Genomic DNA, 19,430 nt, shown 5'->3' on the forward strand with positions numbered 1-19,430 from the left:
TGCATGGCACATGCTAAGTGCTTAATAATTGCTTTATCTAGAGATCCCGAGATCTATTATTCACTCAAACCTGCAATTTCTTTATTTTATTATTTTTTTTAAACCTGCAATTTCATTTGCATAAGAAACATCTACAAATGCTGACAGTTTCTCAGCTACTTAGAATCTTGGAGAATTTCCAGAGAGACTTGCTCAGCGTCACACTTTCAGTATGTATGAGAGATGGAACTTGAACTCGAGTCTTCTTGACTCTAAGGCTGGTTCTCTACCACTATTTTACCTCTCAAGCTAATAATAATACTTTATATTTGTATGACATTTAATAATTAGGTATTTACCTCTTGATCCTCACAAGGCTTACACTTTGAGTAGATATATTATAATTATTATTATCCTCATTTTACAGATGAGAAAACTGAAGCTCAGAGATGTTAGATGACTTGCCCAAGGTCACACAGCAAGTAAGTGGCAAATTCAGGTTTGGAGCCCAGACTTTAAGCCTAGCATGCTAGGTCTGGAGGAAAAGGCTGAAGTGAAAATGCTAGTCAGCAGTGGAGGATGGAGAACTAAGCCCTAGGAAAGCTGGAGATCAGTCAGAGAATGCATGAGAACTAGGAGAAGGGAAGTGAGGTTTAAGTGGCAGGGCAGGAGATAACTTCAGATACTGGGGAGAGGACCCTTAGACTAGGGCCTTCCCATTCCCTCTGAGGAGGGAAATCCCCCTCCCCACCTGCCTTGCTGCAAACTTAGTCCCCTCCCTAGCACCAGGAGCTATTGGACCCAGCCACTTCATCTTCATGCCTGGAGTCTATAGGGCCCCAATTTGAAGCACAGCCCAAAAGTCATTCAGACTTGGCATCTGAGACCTCTTCTGGAGAAAGGAGACAACAGACACACAGGGAAGAAGGAGGTAGAGGCAAAGATCTGTGTGCTTGGGGGAGACGTTGGAGGGGGAAGGAGTCAAAGCTAGTGAAAGAACTTAAGGAAACTTAAGGAAAAGGTCAGGGATACACGGAATGGTAAGAACAGCCTATCCCAGGCCCCACTTCTAACTTCAGTCTTAAACTCAGCCCCAAGGCTGAAGTCTAGGGAAAGGTTATTAGGCTAGTTGGAGAGGTACCAGTTCCAAAATTCTCTGACCAGAATGAGTGGATGTTGAATAACTTCTTGCCTTCCCCAAAGTAAAATTGCTCAGCTCAAGCCTGTAGAAAGGATGAGAGAGGTGGGAGAGGTCAATGGGACTCAGGAAGGGGAGAGAGGGAATGGTCCCCAAGTTGAACACACTCAAGCCATCGTACTACCACCTAAAGAGGCAAGTGGGATATTTTAAGAAAGCCAACTGGATAGACTGCTTTGTTCTGATTTCCCTCTTAGCAGCAGCTACTTCCAAAGACTGAGGTCAGAGAACTCCCTGAGGGTACCATTCTACTTAGGGGATAGGGAGCTCAGGACATAAGAGGGTATAGAAATATACCTATCCTTCATTGTCCCCTCTCATTCCCCCCACTTGTTCAGCCTCCCAAACATACCAAAAGTATTCCTGACTTGGTACTTTAACTCATACTGCTGGGTCTGTCGTCCTTGCATATCCATCCTTCGAAGCCCAAAACCTCCTCTTTATAGCCTTCTTTGACCACTTCAGTACAAACTGATCACTTCCCTTTCTGACTTCCTTTACTTCCAATAATCTTGATGACTTCCCATAGAACCATGTATCATGAGTTTAGACATTTAACCATTGGTGTTATATTGGTATTGTGCTCTTTTTAATCCACTCCTTTTGTCTCTCCAGATTTTAACCTTCTCTCAAACAGCGTACGGCCAGAGGGCTACCAATAGCAGATGCCCAATAGTTATGTGTTCAACTGATACACTCCTTCCTAGCCACCTGCCCTAAGATCAGCACAGATCTTTAGAAGTTGGCACTTTCTCTGGCAATGTGAGCAGATGTCCCTCCCCATGTGAGAGTTCTTCTCCCACTATGGAATCTACCAAGACCTCCATTTTTCCAAACAAGTTCTACCCTATCACCTCCCCAGAGAAGATGAGGTAAATGCCCTTGGCCCTCCAAGAGCCAAATCAAATAATCATTCATGCTCAGTCACCAATCAATCTCTCTCTCAGCTACTCCTCCACTTTATCCCAGCCCAACTACACCAGGTCAGTGAAATGTCACCAGCTTTGATGCCCTGGAATTCAGCCAGATTTCCCTGAGCTCCTGCTCAGGCCTGGTAACCCCACACATCAGGTACTACGCTTTCCCTCCAGGGAGGAAAAGAATCAACGACCCTGAACTCTGAAGTGTTTGTTACCGGGCTTGAAAAGGATGTTTTCTGACAACCTGGGTTATAAACAATGCTCAAAAAAGCCCTATGTGCTGGCAACTGGAGCTGCTTTTCTGAAAGCGATTCCTGGTGAAATCATTTGGCACCCCTCGAACGTTGTTGTGTGTGAAGCCATACAGGGGCAGAAAGGGAACCCTGGCAGACACCTTTTTCCCTTTGTCATACAGGGGAGAAACAAAGGCCTGGAGTGGAAAAACAGCTCATTTAACTATAAGGCAGAACCAGAACGTAAACCCTGACTCTTAGTCTGGTGTTGAATTTGGGATACCTTTCCCTCTTACCATCTCCAAAGAAACGCTGTTACCTGCTATTAGGAAGAACTGAAACAATGAGCAAAGACGGCAGTAAATGGGAATACCCAGGGGATGAGAAAAATGGAGGTGGTAGACTGAGGTAGGGTGAGGCAGAGTAAGGAGTGAAGTATGGACAGCCCAGCTAATCGTAACAGCCTGTGGCAGAAGACTCTTCTGTCTCCAAAGATCTTTCCTTCTAGCTTCCTTTCTCTCTCTTCTCCTCTTACTGAGTCCCAAAGATGAACTTCACTTTCCCTTCTTGGAGAGTGAATCTCAAGGTGTCTAGATCTTGCCGAGGTTATGCCCACTGAAACACCCTACTTACCCCACCACTGGGTACCTGGCCACATAGCTACTAAACCAGACAGCCCCAGGAACTCATGTCTCATCTTGCCGTGACAGATCCAACCATACACTATAGTAGTGCCCCAAATAGTAGCAAATAGCCCCATCAGCAACTGTCATCATCATTCTCTTCTCCAGCTCCTGATTGGTGGTCTAAGCTTCTGGCCTTAGCCTCACTCACTCAGCAGAAGTGAGGAAGACACTGGAGAAAAAACACTATACTGACAGTAACATTCAGCCAGTAAGTTTCAAGAACTTGTCTATGCTTTTGGCCTCTATCTGGTCACTGGTTCTATTACAGGCTGTGTTCTATACCAGACATACTACTGACTGCTCTCTGGTGCATATCACTAATAGCTCAGCTCCTTCCCCAGACCCCAAACCCCTAAATCAGCCAACCAGGAAGGAAGGGGCAGGGGGACCCCAGATCACAGAGGTGCTGCCCCAGTAACCAAGTGAGGGGAGAGAATGCAGACCTGAGAGGCAAGAGTTCTGGTTCTACATCTCTGGTTGAATACCCCTTCCATCCCTCTTTGAGCTTGTTTCCACTTTTTGATTGGAAGGGGAGGTCTAAGAGGTGAGAACAGTCATAAGAATTTAGAGCTGGAAGGAACCTTCGTAGCCATCTAATCCAACCCCTCTTTTTATAAATGAAGAAACTGAGGCCCAGAGAAATTAAGTGACTTGCCCAAGGTCACATAGATGGTGACAGGTGGGATTTGGGTCCACATCTTCTGCTTTCTAATCCAATATCTTTTCTATTGTCCCATATTTACTCAGTAATATTTCCCTGCCAGAGCTAGGAGGAAAGCAAGAAATCTCAGGCATGAGCTGGTTTCAAGATGGATTCAGAAATCCTGCCTCCCAGGCCTGTGTGACAGTAATGCAGGAAATTAAGGGATCATCTGTGCTAAGAAAGGAGCTATTCTTCCTGTAATAGGGCAAAGGGTGGGAAGGGAGTAGGGTTAAGAAACAGATAATGACCTCTAGAAGGCTTTGTCTTTCATGGGGGAAGGTCTGTTAATATTTAGGCCTAGCACTTTCACTTCTTGCTGTGCAATTTTATGAACTCAAAAGGGCAGGAACTGCTAGGTAAACCTCTTATCACATAAAACCTGGTGGCCATAAACGGCCATTTGCCAGCTTCTTCACCACCTGAACCTGCCTGCTACTACTCCACCTGGCTCCATTTCTTTCCATCTCTGGTTCTGACTCTATGTGTTCTGCCTACTTTATCCCTCCTACTCTATTTTCTCTTCACTGCCTCAATTCTCCCTTCCTTGTTCAATTCTCCCCCACCCCACCCCACCCCTACCTGTTCCATTCTCCCTAGCTCTGTTCTCTTCTCTATCCTCCACGCTCTGTGCCCATCTGCTCCCTCTTTTCACTCCTGATCCCTCTACAACTTCTCTCTGTGCATATCACAGTCACCCCAGTGTGGATCCTCATCATCCCGCTCCAGAACTAACTACTCATTTTTCCTTACACATGCTACATTCCAGTCAAACTGACTCTACTTGCTTTCCTTGTGAATTATATTTCCTGGTCCTGTGCCTTGGCAAGGTGGTCTCCTCCATCTAGAATGCTTTTCTTTCCTCAACTTTGCCTTGGGCAACTCCTCTCTCCCTTCAAGTTTCAGCTAAAGTACCACCTTCTTAAAGAAATCCTTTCCCAGCTATTAGTGTTCATACCCCTCACTATGTATTTACTTTGCATATATCCCATATTTCTTTAAGAACATATTCTATTCCTCCAACAGAATGCAAGATCCTTCAGGGAGGGGCTGTCTCACTTGTATATTTGAATCCTTAGCACCTAATGGGTCCTCACATAAATACTTGTTGGTTGGGTCGTCCCTCAGCCATCATTTCCATTTTCCACAAGTCAATGGATGTGGACAAATACATGGTTGAAGGTTGAGAGCAGAGTGAAGATGGGGAATAGGATCTTAGAATTTAATGATAAAAGAGGATGGATCTAGTCTAACTGTTTAATTTTATAGAGGATAAAGCTCACAATAGTCAAGTGACTTAAAGGCAAACTGGACATTCTTGCCCATAAGAATAATTTTTCCATCTTTTTTATTCTCAAAACAGTGTCTGATATGTAGGCCCTTAATAAATGTAAGCTTAATTTATGAGATGAATTGAAGCATATCTGCAGCAAATTAGCTAGGTGCAGCAGCAGATAGAGTGCCTAGAGTCAGAAATATTTCTCTCCCTGAGTTCAAATCTGGCCTCAGACACTTCCTAGCTGTGTAACCTTGGGCCATATCACTTAACTCTGTTTGCCTCAATTTCTTCATCATAAAATGAGCTAGAAAAGGAAACAGCAAACCCTAAGAAAACCTCAAAGGGGGTCATAAAGAGTCAGACATAACTGAAAAACAACTAAAAAAAAGTACAAAATATAGGAATATATTTTGAACAATTCAGAACAATTGATGATCGATCAGTCAATTAATAAGCATTTATTAAGCACCTATATGTGCCAGGCACTGTGCTAAGCACTGAGGATACAAAGAAAGAGAAAAGACAATCCCTATTCTCAGGGAGCTCAGTCTAATGAAGGTGACAACATGCAAATACACAAAAAAAGATAAAGATAGGATAAACTGGTGATAATAAATAGAAGGAAGTCCCTAATTTTCTGCTGAACAACAAGCCAGCCTTAAGGACTCTGATAGGGTCATGGGACAGTGAAGCAGTGGGAAATATAGGGAAAGGAGATGTGAGTGGGAGGGGACTGTCAGAGATATTCCCCATGTCTACCCTGGTTCTGCTGCACCAATCCTTGAGTCCCTGATGGAACCTCAAGTTAGCCCCTTGGGGGTGGGAGTGGGAGGGCAAGATAATGATGCTGCCCACTGGTCTATCTATGCCTCCTGATTCTTTCATACTTAGAATGAGGATAGTTGCATTAGTCATTAAGAAGAGTCAGCTCCTCTGACAGTGGATCAAAACAGGGTCCAAGTGGGCTGGCATCTCACTCCACAGGGACACCTTCACCCTGTCAGCAGGAGTGAAGCATCTGTAGAGGTTAGGAGTGGAAAGGGACGGTGCTAACTACATCCATGGCAAAAGAGTGGGAGCAAGTTCCTGCCCAGGAGAAGGCTCAGCTGAGCCAAGGGAGCTAGAAACGCAGCAGGCTGGGAAACTGTGGCAGGTAGGTAGGGCAGTAGCAGCTTTCTCCCACTGTGGGTTGCTGTACCCTAACCCCGTGTGCGCCAGCCACCTTTGAGGCAGCCGCAATATAGTTATTTTTAGCCTGTGACACCTGGGTATTTTGCTACCTCAGGATGTCCGGTTTGGAGCCTCTTTCTGGGAATCCCACATGCTGCTGTTGTAAACAGCCCCACGAGGCCAGCAGTGTCGGCTGGGAGCCTGCCCGGCCCCTTCTTTTTGCTCCTGCTTAGGGTGAGTCAAACAGGAAGTGGCTGTAACCATGACAGTGGGAGAGAGAGCTCCAAGGGGCAGGGGAGGGGACGGTCTTCTTGGCTCCTTGCCCCTTGGCATCAATTAAGCAAGTACTTATCGGTCAACAAGCATTTATTAAGTGCCTACTATGTGTAGGCCTATGTGTGAGGTCCTGGGGGGTACAAATATAAAAAAAGAAATTATACCTACTCTCAAAAAATTTACTTTCTAACAGGAGAAGTAAGTATATATAAAAATATTCAGAATAAATACAAAGTAGTTAAATAGTGCGTAGTTTAGGAGGGGGGCCACTAGCAGGTCATGAATAGTAGTGGGGGAGGGATCAGGAACACAGATCAAGCCTATGGGCAGCAAGTGCTGGGAGCTGCCAGTCTGCATACATCAGGGACAGTGAAGCTGCCAAGCCCTAGTCACTGAGCCCTCAGGAAAATCAAGATGCTGTAACAGCTAAGGTCAGGAACATCAAGGAGATGAAGGCAAGGCAACGATGTGGTCAGTCCCAAACATCAAAAACAGGGTCCTTTGATGGTGCTATTATTATCTCCATTTTACAGATGAGGAAACTGAGGCAAACATGGGATAAGTGACTTAACTAGAGCCACACAGCTAGTATGGGTCTGAGGCCAGATTTTAATTTCCCCATTTCCTACTGCCCTTGAGGCACAAATTTTCCCCCAGTGAACTGGAAGATGAAATGGGGGATAGGAAACACAATGTTACTTCCCAGGGTATTCAGGATGAGAGGCCTTAATCTGGGCTTTTTCCAGGAAGGGACTCTGAAGTCCACAGCCTTCTGGTGAGTATTCCTGAGATTTCTCTTCCCCAAGATATCCAGAGAGTTCTTATACTGACAGAGCTTTCAAAAAATGGTTCTGTCCCCCCATGAGCTAGACTTGGGGTCCCTCCTGTTCTCAAATATCTCTAGGAGCAGTCTGCATTCTACCCTTCTGGCACATTACAACCATGAACTGGGAAGTCTGCTGTGATGTCTACCTAACACGTTTACTATTTTAAGCAGCTTTTGGGTGTGTGAGTGTCAAAACCTGTCCCTGGTCAAAAGGAAATGAAGAAGCCATTTTCAAAGAAGATTTGCAAACTATCAACAACCATATGAAAGGCTGCTTCAAATCACTAATAATAATAAGAGAAATGCAAATTAAAACAACCCTGAGGTTTCCCTTCACACTCAGCAAACAGGCAAAGATGACAAAAGGTAGAAGTAGTTCATGTCGGAGGGGCTGTCGGAAGACAAAGCACACTGATACACTGCTAACAGAGTTGTGAACTGGTCCAACCATTTTGGAAAATAATTTGGAAATATTAAAAAAAATATATCACTCAACTATTCATGCTCTTTGACTTAGAGATCCACCCTTTTGACAAAGGAGGTCAAAGACAGAGAGGTCTTGTGTATACCAGAATATTCACAGCAACACCTTTTTATGGTAGGGAAAAAAAAAACCACAAAGCAAAATACTGGATACACCTTCAACCTCATCAATTGGGAAATTGCTGAATAACTGTGGTATATAAGAATGTAATGGGTCATTAGTGTGCACAGAAACATGGGAATATTTGGATTGAAATAACAGAGTGAAGAAAGCAGAACCAAAAAAAAGGAAATTACAATAATGTAACTGAAAAGAACAAAAAAATATTAAACACTGAACATTGAGTAACTGTAATTAACAATCAGCCTTGGAAAAGAGATGAAGAAATGTACCTCCCTCCTTTGAACAGATAGGTGGGGGAATATTGGCACAGGGTGTTGCATACAATATCACTATGTAAGGCTGGCTTTGATTAATCGTTTTTCTTTGTTACAAGACAAGGCTCATTGGGTGGGGGTGGTATGACTGTGGTATAAAAAACAAAATAAAACTTATTTTTAAAAAATCTGTTTAAAGCTATTCGATATGACTACGATGTAAAACAAAATAAAATGTATTTTTTAAAAATATGTTTAAAGCTATTCTATCTTTTTATTCCTTTCTTATATCAAGGCTACATCCACTCTCCTCTACCAGCAGGCCTCAAACGAGCCAACTAGAGGAGTGAATCTTCTGATTTGAAGTGGAGATCATCTAGTCAAACTATTTGGAATTTATGGGACCTTACTGTAGATATGAGGAATCAAGGAGGTGTGACTTGCTTAGGGTCACACAATCACAGAATTGGAAGGGACTTCAAAGACCACATCGTGGACTCATAACTGAATAAGAATCCTTTCGGCAACACTCCAGACCAATGGTCCTCCAGCCTTTGTTTGAAGACCCCTGGGAGTTGGGGAGGGGGGGAACCCACTAATTAACAACACAGACCATTCTATTTTGGGATAGTTCTAATTGTTAGGAAGTTTTTTGTTATTACAACTAGCCTAAGTCATTCCTTGTTTTATTTTTTTACCTTTCCCATGAGATTGTGAGCTGGCGTGCATTATCAGACACAGTCATTCCTGGAAGCTGTTTTTCTAAATTGTTTTGGGAGACTGTGCTTGGGAAGTGGAGCTGGGATTAACTGTCGAACAGGCTGGTTCCTTTGAGTTCATTGTTCCTTCCACTACCCCATGTTATCTCCTAGTTCAGGGTTGGGTAACCTGAGGCCTCAAGGCCACATGTGACCCTCTTAAGTCCTCAAGTGTGGTGCTTTGACCGAACCTAAGTTTCACAGAACAAATCCCCTTAATAAAAGAAGATAAAACTAGGACTAAGTTATTGGCCTTGCAGATAGTACCTAAACTCGCCAGGCCGAGAAAGTCCTTTGTGCAATAGTATATAGTATATTAGTATATAGCCCTAGCATATTATTGAAGTTTTTTATATATTACTTGCTTTGCCTTGGTTTTTCAGCTGTTGCAGATCTCCTGGTTCCTGACTTTTTTGGCTCAGTTTTGAATCACCTGTTTTGCTCTGGACTCTATTATTCATGCCTTCTTGGCATGGGTCTGTTTTACCTGGATTCTGACCATCTTCATTTAGACCCAAATTCTCCACCTTGATGGTGCTCGCTCACAGTGTAAGCTTGCCTGATCTTTCTTTTCTAGCCTAACCTTAGTTTTTCCAGTCCTAATTCCTAGCCCAGCATCCACAGTCCACTGCCTCTTCCACACTAGTATGACACTGAAACTGCTTAGAACAAAATCTTCCTACCTCCCAGATTTGTGTCTAAGAACCAACATGTTTCTAGATCTCCTTGGGGAAGATCCTCCCACTCCCTGTCTCAAGTCATAAGACAGATGTACCCTGAAGTATGCCCTAGGCAGGATATGCTGGCTCGTTAGCAAAGGTAGCCATACAACGGAAAGAGTGTTGGATTTGGAAGCTAGGTGCAAATCCCAGCTTTGCCATTTTTTATTCCCTGTTCAAACTTGGGCAAGTGACTCTACCTTCTGGGTCTTCATTCCTTATTCGTCAAATTAGGGAACTGACCTCTAAGGTTCCAACCAGCTCTATGTTTATGACCCCCAATAGGGTACCCTGGGCTAGAAACACAGTTCAACAAACATCAGCTACTCCCCAACTACACGCCTCCCATCCTGCCCATCTGACTGCACCCCTTACCCCCAACCTCATGCTGGAGGGAAGAGACATTTGTCATTGTAGGAATCTTGTTTCATCCTGGGACCTGGAAATACGGGGTATGTCTGAGGCCAAGCAACCTCTCTGGGGACATGGCTCCCAGGCCCTGTGCCAGTGCTATCACACGTATTCGTGAGTCTATGAGTAGCAAAAAAACCCCCAATGCTGGCGCTCACATTAATACCATATTAATATAATGTTGGTATGAATTATTATGGCTTTTTGTTTCTAGTAGATGCCAAAGGACTCCATCTCAAACCATAGCCTGATTTTTTTTTCATTCCTCTGCCTATTGTTCTAAGAGATTGGCAGAGGCTGGACCAGCAATATCCTCCATATTATCTCTTCCTTTTCCTGAACCATACAGGAGAACACTGATAGGAGTACACTGTAGGAGGCTGTCTTTCTTCACCTTACAGATGGCTAGACAGGGTTACTATCTTCTCTTCCTCCTAGAGTGGATGATGGCCCACCAATATTCCTAGGATCATAGGTAGCATTTCCACAGGCCTGGTTATTGCTGTTCTCTCCCTCCCCTCAGAAAAGCAAAAAAAGAGCAAATCAACTGTTCTCTGGGTTGGTCATTCTCTCATTTTGATTCCAGTATCTCACAAACCTTTAAAACACCTTCTTGGTGTCTAATTGTAGTCCTTCTTGCCACTTAGGGCCTCTGCTACTGGTAAGAGTTTTCTTTTCCCTCCTGTCATAGTCTCGGGGCTCTCTAATTAGTCAGAGTTATCTGGTTTGTAAGCTCCGAAGGACTGCATTCACATACCTACGAGCTCAGCATTGTGCTAGGCACACAGTAGACATCTAATGAATGTCTTCTGACTCTACAGCTCTCATACTGAGAAATGTTTTATGCTACTTTCAGGGCCTCTATGCTGGAAACACTTGAGACTGACATCAGTGGCCTTCTCATTTCTCTTCTGTCCCATGTTTATAACATGTTTGAGCTGGAAGGGTCTCTCTTCGGGGCTGCCAAGAAAAGAGCTCCCTTAGTGCTTACAGAGATAGGGCTCCAAGTTGGGGCCAGCAGAGGCTATTCCATTCCTGGACCTTCCCCAGAATGAGACAGCAGCCAACCTGCTTCCCAGATCCAGGTGGTTGACCCCTGGCTGACTTGGAAGACCTGCTTCATTAGGAAAGGCTGGAGGATTGGGGTGAGAGAAAATTTTGGATCCACAACAAAACTTCTGGCTGCTGACGTACCTGCTTTCCCAAGTCCCTCATGGGTGGAGAAGCCTGGCCTGGGGAACTTGGCTTAGTTCTCCCTACGAAGAAAAGCTGGGTGAAATTGTGAGTCCCTTGTCTCCAACAACCCTGTCCCCCTTCAGCATCCCTCAATCTTAGTCTAGAACACCTTCAGTCCAACTGTTTCCTTCCAAGGGTAACCTGTTCTGGGTTGCCCCTGGGAATCTGCTTATCTCTTGATTGGCAAAAGTAAAAAAGCTCCCAAGGTCACCCCATATTTCCCTCCAAGTCTAGGTAGGGCAATTTCTCTCCTAGGCAATACTGATAGATAAGCACAGGTAAGGGGTTAATGTTAGAAACCAGATAAGGTTCATGAGCCCTTTTACAACCTCAAAGGCCTAAAAAAGTGATTCTATACCCTCCTCAAGTCCTCCCCCTGCCCACTTCCTTACAGGCCCTACCAAACTTTGAAATTCCTGAAGTGTAAATTCCCTTCCTTCAAGGACCAGGAGGAGCTTAGGCATCCATCCCTGAGGTGGAAGGGGATAGGGGTAACAAGGCTACTTGTCAGTATCTCCACAGTGACTCACTCCCAGGTCTCAGGGGGAAACACAGGGCTGGGGCAAACAGCACTTAATCTCCACCCCCACCTCCACGCTGCCAGCCTCACGTTTGCTAACTGAAACCCAAGTCGTTCTATTTTTAATTCTCAGGCTCCCCCTTGTTCGGGGCTCTTTCCCCCACCCCCAGTGCTACTAGCCCCGTCATTCTGAGAACATATTTCCGAATCCGAGACACCCTAGGTAGCTGATGCTAGGGCTTATGGGGCCTAGGCTTAAGGGACCGGAGACTCTTAGCAAAACAAGAGCATTGTAATTGTACTTCCAAATTCCCCCACCCCAGACTCTTTCCGAAACTGTAGCCCCCAGCCCACTCCACAAACCCCTGGCATCCTAGGAGTTATTTGGGGTCCTGGCCCACAGAATGCCTACTGCAGGGGTGAATCTGGCTTCTTGGAGCTTTAAGAAGAAACAAAAAAAGGCTCCAGAGGGCTGAGTTACCTGACAGCTAAGACTGGGGAATAGTGTACCTCAACTGCACCTATAGGCCACTATGGACAGGTCTCTGGATAGTTAATCTTTCTGATAGTCTACAACTGTTGATCCCTGCTGGGTCCCTCATACCCACTCCGGGGAAGTAGGGTAAAAGGAAATGGAAGAGTATAGGAAGTCAAGGCTAGCCAGGGAAGCCCAGAGTTTATCTAGGCCCTTCATTATCACCCTAGACCCCTGCCCTATAATCTGACAAGGAGCAAAGGGGCTGATTTCACTGGGAAAGTACAGCCCCCAAAGATCAGAGGCATAGGAGATAAGCAGGTACTTGTACTCTGTGGGGGTTGCACGGGAGGTCTGAGAGTAGGAACGCATTCTTTCAGCCAATCTGATGTGGGAATGAATGACATAAAGGCTGAGGTTGCTTCTCCAAGTCAAGGGACAGGGAAGTCAGAGGACAAGGAGTGGATGAGAGGATCTAGATGTTGAAAGTTGGTAACAGAGAACTAGGTCCAGTCTAATCCTAAAGACAATTATGGTACAAAGTAAGCAGCCTGCATGGGGATGGGTATGAGACCAAAGTAGCAACAGGTTTTCACTTAACTTACAGAAGCCTTAATCAGACTAGCTGCCCCCTGACCATGGCAGCCTCACACAACTTAGGAACCACTGGCTCAGCCAGTCTCCAGACAGGAACTGGAACAGCCTAGAACCGTGGTCTGACTCTGGCTCCCATCTACCCTCTCTTCTCTCTAGCCAGGAATCCCTTGCATAGTCTGGTCTGTCACTGGCCCTGTCCTGGCTCTCAGGCTCTGTCCCCTCTTTCTGGCTCTGAAATTCTCTCTGATCCTGATCCTTTCTAGTTATTTCCCTTTTAGACAATGTTTCCTGTACGAGACACTAGGCGAGGGGAAAGACCTTATAGTATCCCAGAAACACTGCAGAGGAAGCAGAAATAGCCAGGAAAGGCCCGAGAGAGGGATATGGCACACTAGGGCTCTATGTGGCTTGAGAGGAAGGAAGAGAAGGAGGTAGTAGGGAGGCAAGGCTAGAATAGAGTGGAGGCTCCTCAAAGTAACGCAACCTCCATACTACCATTCAACCAATTCAAAGGACCCTGGATACACATTACCTGGGAAGGGAGGCTCATGCAGGACAGACAACACCCAATTATTTACCATGAGAACCAAGTCTTGTCTAGTCTCTCTCTTCCTTGCATCTGGCCTGCACCCCTCATTTTCAGCCTAAAGCCTGTCTCCCCAATTTCCTCCTTAACCTGAACTAAATCAATCCCTCAGCCTCATTCTACAGCCTGGCTCATGAAGTCTTTGAGAAGGCAGTTCATTTCATATGCTGAGACGTGGCCCCTCATTCTCTCCATCAACTTCTCAGGACCTAATAAGAAGCACCACTGCTCCATGTGTGCCCCATGCCAGCTCAGCCCATTAGTTAGATGTGGCCAGAATACGCAAAGGGCTGGGAAGGAGGTGGGAAGATGGATGCTTAAATATACCCCAAAGAGAAAGACGGAAAACTTCCGAATGAGGGGAAATAGTTTGACCTATGAGTTTTCATAAGGTTCCTACCCACCAAGCATCTGATCTGTCCACCAACAGCTCTAGGTTTCCCCTGGGGAGGGATGAATTAAAAAGCAACCTGGGTTTGAAGGGGGAAGCAATGCCAGAGGGACACAGATGAGCTGAAGACAGCTCTGGAGCATTGTCCAGAGAGCCAAATGTCAGCATCATCACTGTGACGGCTATATACGCACATACACAGATACTAATTCAGGCTCTGCTGTTACCTGGCTGAGTAATCTTTGGCAAGTCATTTAATTATTTTCCTCACCTGTAAAATGGAGCACTTACACTAACTTCCTCATATATAAAGTGCTTTGTAAACCTTAAAGGTATCTAGGTTGGTATGGTGGATAGAGAGCTGGGCCTGGAGTCAGGAAGACCTGATTTTAAATCTGGCTTTAAACACTTACTAGCTGTGAAATGCTGAGCAAGTGACTCTATCGCTTTGCCTCAGTTTCCTCAACTGTAAAATGGGGATAATAATAGCATCTACATCCTAGGGTTGTTGTGAGGATTAAATGAGGTAATATTATAACGCACCTAGCACAGTGCCTGCCATATAGTTGGTGTCTTATAAATATTTATTCCCTCCCATCTAACTGCATATCCATATCAATCCTCTTACTTATTAAAGGTAGTATTATTCTCTTCTCCAGCCCTGCCACTAACTATTTTCATAAGCCTGAGCAAATGACTTAATTTCTTTTGGTCTAGGTTTTCTCATCTGTGGAAAGAAAGGCAAGGAGTATATGATCTCTAAGGTCCTTTCCAGCTTTAAAATCTTGACTCTATAGTAACACATTCTTACATTTATGTATGCGTTCTACAAATAGGCACACACCTGCCCCCTCACACATTCTACATGTGTACAAATCCTTCAGAGATCTTACTACATACCTCAACATATACTACATGCATGTGCATAATACTCATTCATATAACTAACACAATAAATACACAAGGACATGTATGTACCCTGTACATACATGTACCACCACAGCACTCCCCATATACCAACCAACACATACTTGCATCTATGTATGTTTATATGAACTTGCATACACATACACATATACACACACTGGTCTGAATTTATTCTGCGACTTGGCACTGGTCCAAGACCTGAGTCATTTCATTCTACTGATGCTCTCTATCCACCCCAACTGCTCTAGTTAGAGAAACATACCTGCCCATCTCCTACTTCATGGCGATTTAGAGGTAGTTGACAGAGGAACTCAGCAAGAAAACTGGGCTTAGAGATGGAGACCCTGGTGGTACATTCAATGCTTTTGAAAGAATTATTCTTATCTCAGCTTAGCAATCAGAATGGGGAAGAGGCAAGAAGAGACAGAAAAAGATGGAGGAAGTAGGGACTCTAGCTTCCTGAACTTCCTCTTAGCTACCTTTTTGTTGGGAAGAGTTGTCCCCATTCCTTGGTGATCTAAGCCCACATTTTATATTATCTAGCTCCTCTCAATTTTACCCCTACAATCCAAGGAAACAGAGAAGCCTGAGGGCAGCAGAACCTACGTAACCATTGCTTCCCCATTCCCACCAAACTCCTACCTTTCCTCTATCCCAAACTCTTGTGCATACTCTCCAACCTCTTTTTCCAAGGTTCCCAATATTATATGTGTGACCTGAGGAGTGGGATGTAAAGTTTATGCTCCAGTACTTGTTACTCTAAGGAATGAGCAGTCTGGGGGCATTTCCCAATGACCAGGACCCCTGTATCCCTTTGGGAAAGTTACCACAGAAACAAGGGAAAATATTACAAGGAAGCACAATACCCGGCTAAGTCACCTGCTGACCCGGCTTCCTGCTGTGTTGGCCCTTCCAGCCCCACTGCCTTGGGCCCCCCTCCTCCCTCCTCCCTGTAGCATCAGCCTGGGCCTCCCACTGATGCCCTCCCTCTGCCTGCTTCCTGGGGGGGATGGAGGATGGGCACAGTACCAAGCCAACATCCCCACCCCCTATACCTCTCTACATCCACATAACAACAGTAGCAATGTCCCCAATATCAAGCCCCCCACCCCTTATCCCCCCCTCACAGGAAATCTAAACTTCCTGTCCCAGAGGAAGTGCCCCATCTAGTGAACAGATTCAACACACACACCCAGCCATAGGGGCCTTGAAGACTGGGCAGATCTCCCCCAAAAGGCCTAACTTTATCTCTTGCTCCAGAACAATCCCACTGCATGGCCCCCTCCCCAACTCGCAACCTAGAATATGACTGAGACCAAGCTGGGGTCGTGGAGAGGGTAAGCAGAAAGGGCACAGGACAGGCTGTTCAGGATCTAGGCCTTGGGGAAGCCAGGGAAGAGAAGGGAATATGGACACAGAAGGACTAGGTTAGGGAAGAGAAGGCCCTAAGCAGTGTGGTGTAGGAGATGGGTCCCTGGCCTGGAAGTCAGGAAGTTTTAGTCCTACCCCTGCTGCCATTCATTTCCCTGGATCTCAAGTTCCTCATTGGTCAAGTGAGGAGCTTTAACTACTGGATGATCTCTAAGGTGCTTTTTCTGTCATTGTGAGAAGGCAAGCTAACCCTGGGCTAGCTTCCCTTCCATTCTTCTAGATTAAAGTTGCACGTGCCTCTTCCGAGGAATGTCTCTAAGAATGCTCTTGGGCCTTCACCGTGGCCGTGCCACGAAGATCCTCACTCCTCCCAGCTCCTGCTCTCCTACCATGAGCTTCTCCCATTCTGCGCTGGCAATGGGAAAGAGGTTGAATTCCCCAGTCCTGGCCTCCTTGAAGGTCCAAGTCAAGAATAAAATACAGTTAGAGAATGCCCATAAGAGCACTGAACTGAATACTGGAGTTGAGATTAACATGGCTAATTCTAGCCTCATCTGCACCAAATAGTAAGTCCAAGTTTTTCTCCCTGTTTAATTGATGAGGAAATTAAGGCTTGAGGTTAAGGGATAGTCACCTAGGAGAGTTAAAATGGCAGAATTGGGAAAAAGTCTTCCTGACCATCCTGGGCATCCCCATTCAAGGCTTGGTTGCGGTAAACAAAATTTTGCAAGTATCTACTGTGTACAAGACATGGTGCCGTTTCCCTTACCTGACTCTCCCCACCTCCAAGAGCACACACACACATACACACCCGCACATATACACATACACCCTCCCCCCACTCACAAAAATTATAAGCTCCTCAGGGCAGGGACTGTCTTTTGCCTTTCCTTGTATCTTTAGACTTAGCACAATGCCCAACACGTAGTAGGTGCTTAACAACTGCTATGACACAGGTTCAACCCTGAAGACACAAGGACACAACCCAACGATGGGTTTGTTCACATTCATAGACAATTTTAGGCATATAGTTAGTAAAATACCATACTGAGGAGGCCGGTCCTGGATATAAAACCATGGGACAGCTCTGACAATGACACAGTTCCCCTCTGGGGCTAAAGGGCAGTGAGTGAATCCCTGTTAGCTCAGAATCCCAGAAGTCCTACTGTGGCCTCACTGGGTGACATTCCTTTAGTCCAGTTCTGTTCTGTGCCTTCCTTGGTCATAAGCAGACAATGTCCTAGGGCCCCCAGTCACTGGAGAGGCTGTGAAGAGGGTGGCGGCAAATCGTTTCACATAACAGAATGGCAGTCTGGACAAGAAGACAAGGTGAAGGGCATGGGAAGCAGCATTCCAAGACCAGGCCAAGGAGGCCAAGCTTCAGGGCTGAGGAGAGAAGATACTAAGTGGTGAAGAATGAGAATCCCTCAAGGGAATCCTGGATGATAATGTAGCTCAGGCTACAGGGAGCTTCCTTGGGAGATTGCAAGAAGAGAGGCCTCTTGACCTTTGGCTCCCCAACCTATGGAAATCCTAAGAAGGCTCCTAGGTTTATACTAGGTGAAGATTTAGGGCTTAAAGATGACTCCCTAAGGGAGGTGAATTCCCAGAAGACCTTAGTGTCTCATTCTTATCATATAAATTAAAAGAAAAGGCACAGCATCAAAAAGTCTCAGGCAGACACAGATTGGGGGACTGGAATAGGTAGTTTCTCAGTGGAAAGGGGAAAAGGAGAGCAGCCCATTGAGTCAAAAAGGATAGACAACAGAGAAGGGCAGAGGACATGAATTTTTGTTGAGGAATGGTTGTGCAGGGGATCATATGCTGAATGGGACTCAAAGAAAAAAAAATATGAGGAGCTCAGCTGAGTTAGGCCTGAGGAAACTCTCCCTTTCCCTTTGCAGAAGACTTCCCGGTCTGAAAACACTGTGTTCTGGAAGGAAATGCAGCTGTCTATGGCCCCAGCACCAGAGACTCTAGTCTTCTTCTGGTGCAGAGTCACAGCCCCCACCTCCCCCACTGCCCCATCCCCCAAATACAATTTGTTATTCTCCACCTGCTTTGCCCCAGAACCTATCAGGGGATGCCTTCACTTCTCACTTTCAAACATAGGTCTCTACACATTAATGGATAAGGGGTGTGGGGGGGGGAGGCTTAGGGAGGGGTAAGGGTCTCAAGAAAGTTCTCTCATGCCCTAATTCCTTAGGCTTTCAGTTTCCTCCTCTGTAAAAGGAGGAGAGTTCAACTAGATGCTCTCAGAGGTCCCTCTAAAAGTCTATGGCTGTACCCCACACTGCAGGGGGTGTGTGCCCTGTTCCAGGGCCAATGGCCTGGGGGGAGGCGATGTCTTACCCAGGAAGGCACAACAAGACAAATGGCCAGCACGGGTGCATCGCCCGGCCCCCCTACACAGCTCCCTGGACGGGCCTGGCACACCCTCCCCAGGATCAGGAGTGGGGGATAAGGGACTCGAGGCAGCAGGGCGCAGAGAAAGCAGCCCGCGGGCCTCCCTCCTCTGGTCTGTTGCTACCCCAGGGGCGGGCTAATGTGGGAGCCCCACGGCCCTGGAACCGGCCACGACCTGGAGCTAGCCTCCACTCCCCCCACCCCGTGGGGCCCAAACGATCCAAGGGCCCCAACCGTGGAGGAGCGAGAGGGAAGAAAAGCGCAGGGCCAGCTTTGCGCCCAGCTGCACTGGGGGGCCCGCGGGCTCGGGGTGCGGTGGGGGGCCGGGACCGTGCCAACGCAGGGCAGGGAGGAGGAGGCGGAGACCTGGGGCTGGGGCCGGGCCGGGGCGGGCGATGTACTCACCAGCACCGGGTCTGTGCATCCAGGGGCCGGGGCCCTCAGAGCGGGGGGCTCATAGTGGGAATCAAGGCGGGCGCGAGGGGTCGGGGGCGCCGGCCTTACATCCCCCGAGGCACCAGAGGCTGCAGAGAGTCGGCGAGACCGGGAGAGGAAGGGAGGGGGCCGGGAGGGGGAGGGCCCTGGCAGCGGGGCCGTCCGGGTAGGATGACAATGGAAGGAAATGCTTTATCTGAGTCTGAGAGCGGGCCAAGGGGGAGGGGAGGGGAGGGGAGGAGAAGAGAAGGGAGGAGAGGGGAGGGTGCACACAGCCAGCCCAGCCCCGAGAAGCCCAGCGCAGCCCAGCCCAGCGCAGCCCAGCCCAGCGCAGCCCAGCCCAGCCCAGCTCAGCCCAGCCCAGCTCAGCTCAGCCCAGCACAACACAGCCCAGCGCTGCGCGGCTCCACACACAACCCAGACACAGGCGCCACACCGAGGCACGAAACATTCATACACAGCACAGAGAC

General features: G+C 46.7%; 1 protein-coding gene and 1 long non-coding RNA gene across 6 annotated transcripts in view; one reads left to right on the forward strand and one right to left on the reverse strand.

Moving 5' to 3' along the window:
* The window catches only part of LOC110201471 (uncharacterized), a 29,081-nt gene extending 26,642 nt beyond the window's left edge, over window positions 1–2,439 (forward strand). For both annotated transcript variants that reach the window (XR_013487520.1, XR_013487522.1), the window contains exons 3-4: window positions 407–461; window positions 1,793–2,439. This is a non-coding gene — a long non-coding RNA (uncharacterized LOC110201471). The remainder of the gene's footprint in view (window positions 1–406; window positions 462–1,792) is intronic.
* HDAC7 (histone deacetylase 7) overlaps window positions 1–19,170 on the reverse strand; it is a 55,717-nt gene extending 36,547 nt beyond the window's left edge. For 2 of the 4 annotated variants that reach the window (XM_078156764.1, XM_020977153.2), the window contains exon 1: window positions 18,931–19,170. In XM_078156764.1, coding sequence (XP_078012890.1) covers window positions 18,931–18,949 — 19 coding nt within the window. In that variant the 5' untranslated portion in view covers window positions 18,950–19,170. Of the gene's footprint in view, window positions 1–11,210; window positions 11,229–18,930 lie in introns of those variants that run through there. The other 2 variants (XM_020977155.2, XM_078156768.1) reach the window with 2 other exon arrangements.
* Between the last annotated feature and the right edge of the window lie 260 nt (window positions 19,171–19,430).

The sequence above is a fragment of the Phascolarctos cinereus genome, unplaced genomic scaffold (genome assembly GCF_003287225.1).
Source record: "Phascolarctos cinereus isolate Bilbo 61053 unplaced genomic scaffold, phaCin_HiC Scaffold_1;HRSCAF=81, whole genome shotgun sequence".
Classification (NCBI taxonomy): Eukaryota; Metazoa; Chordata; class Mammalia; order Diprotodontia; family Phascolarctidae; genus Phascolarctos; species Phascolarctos cinereus.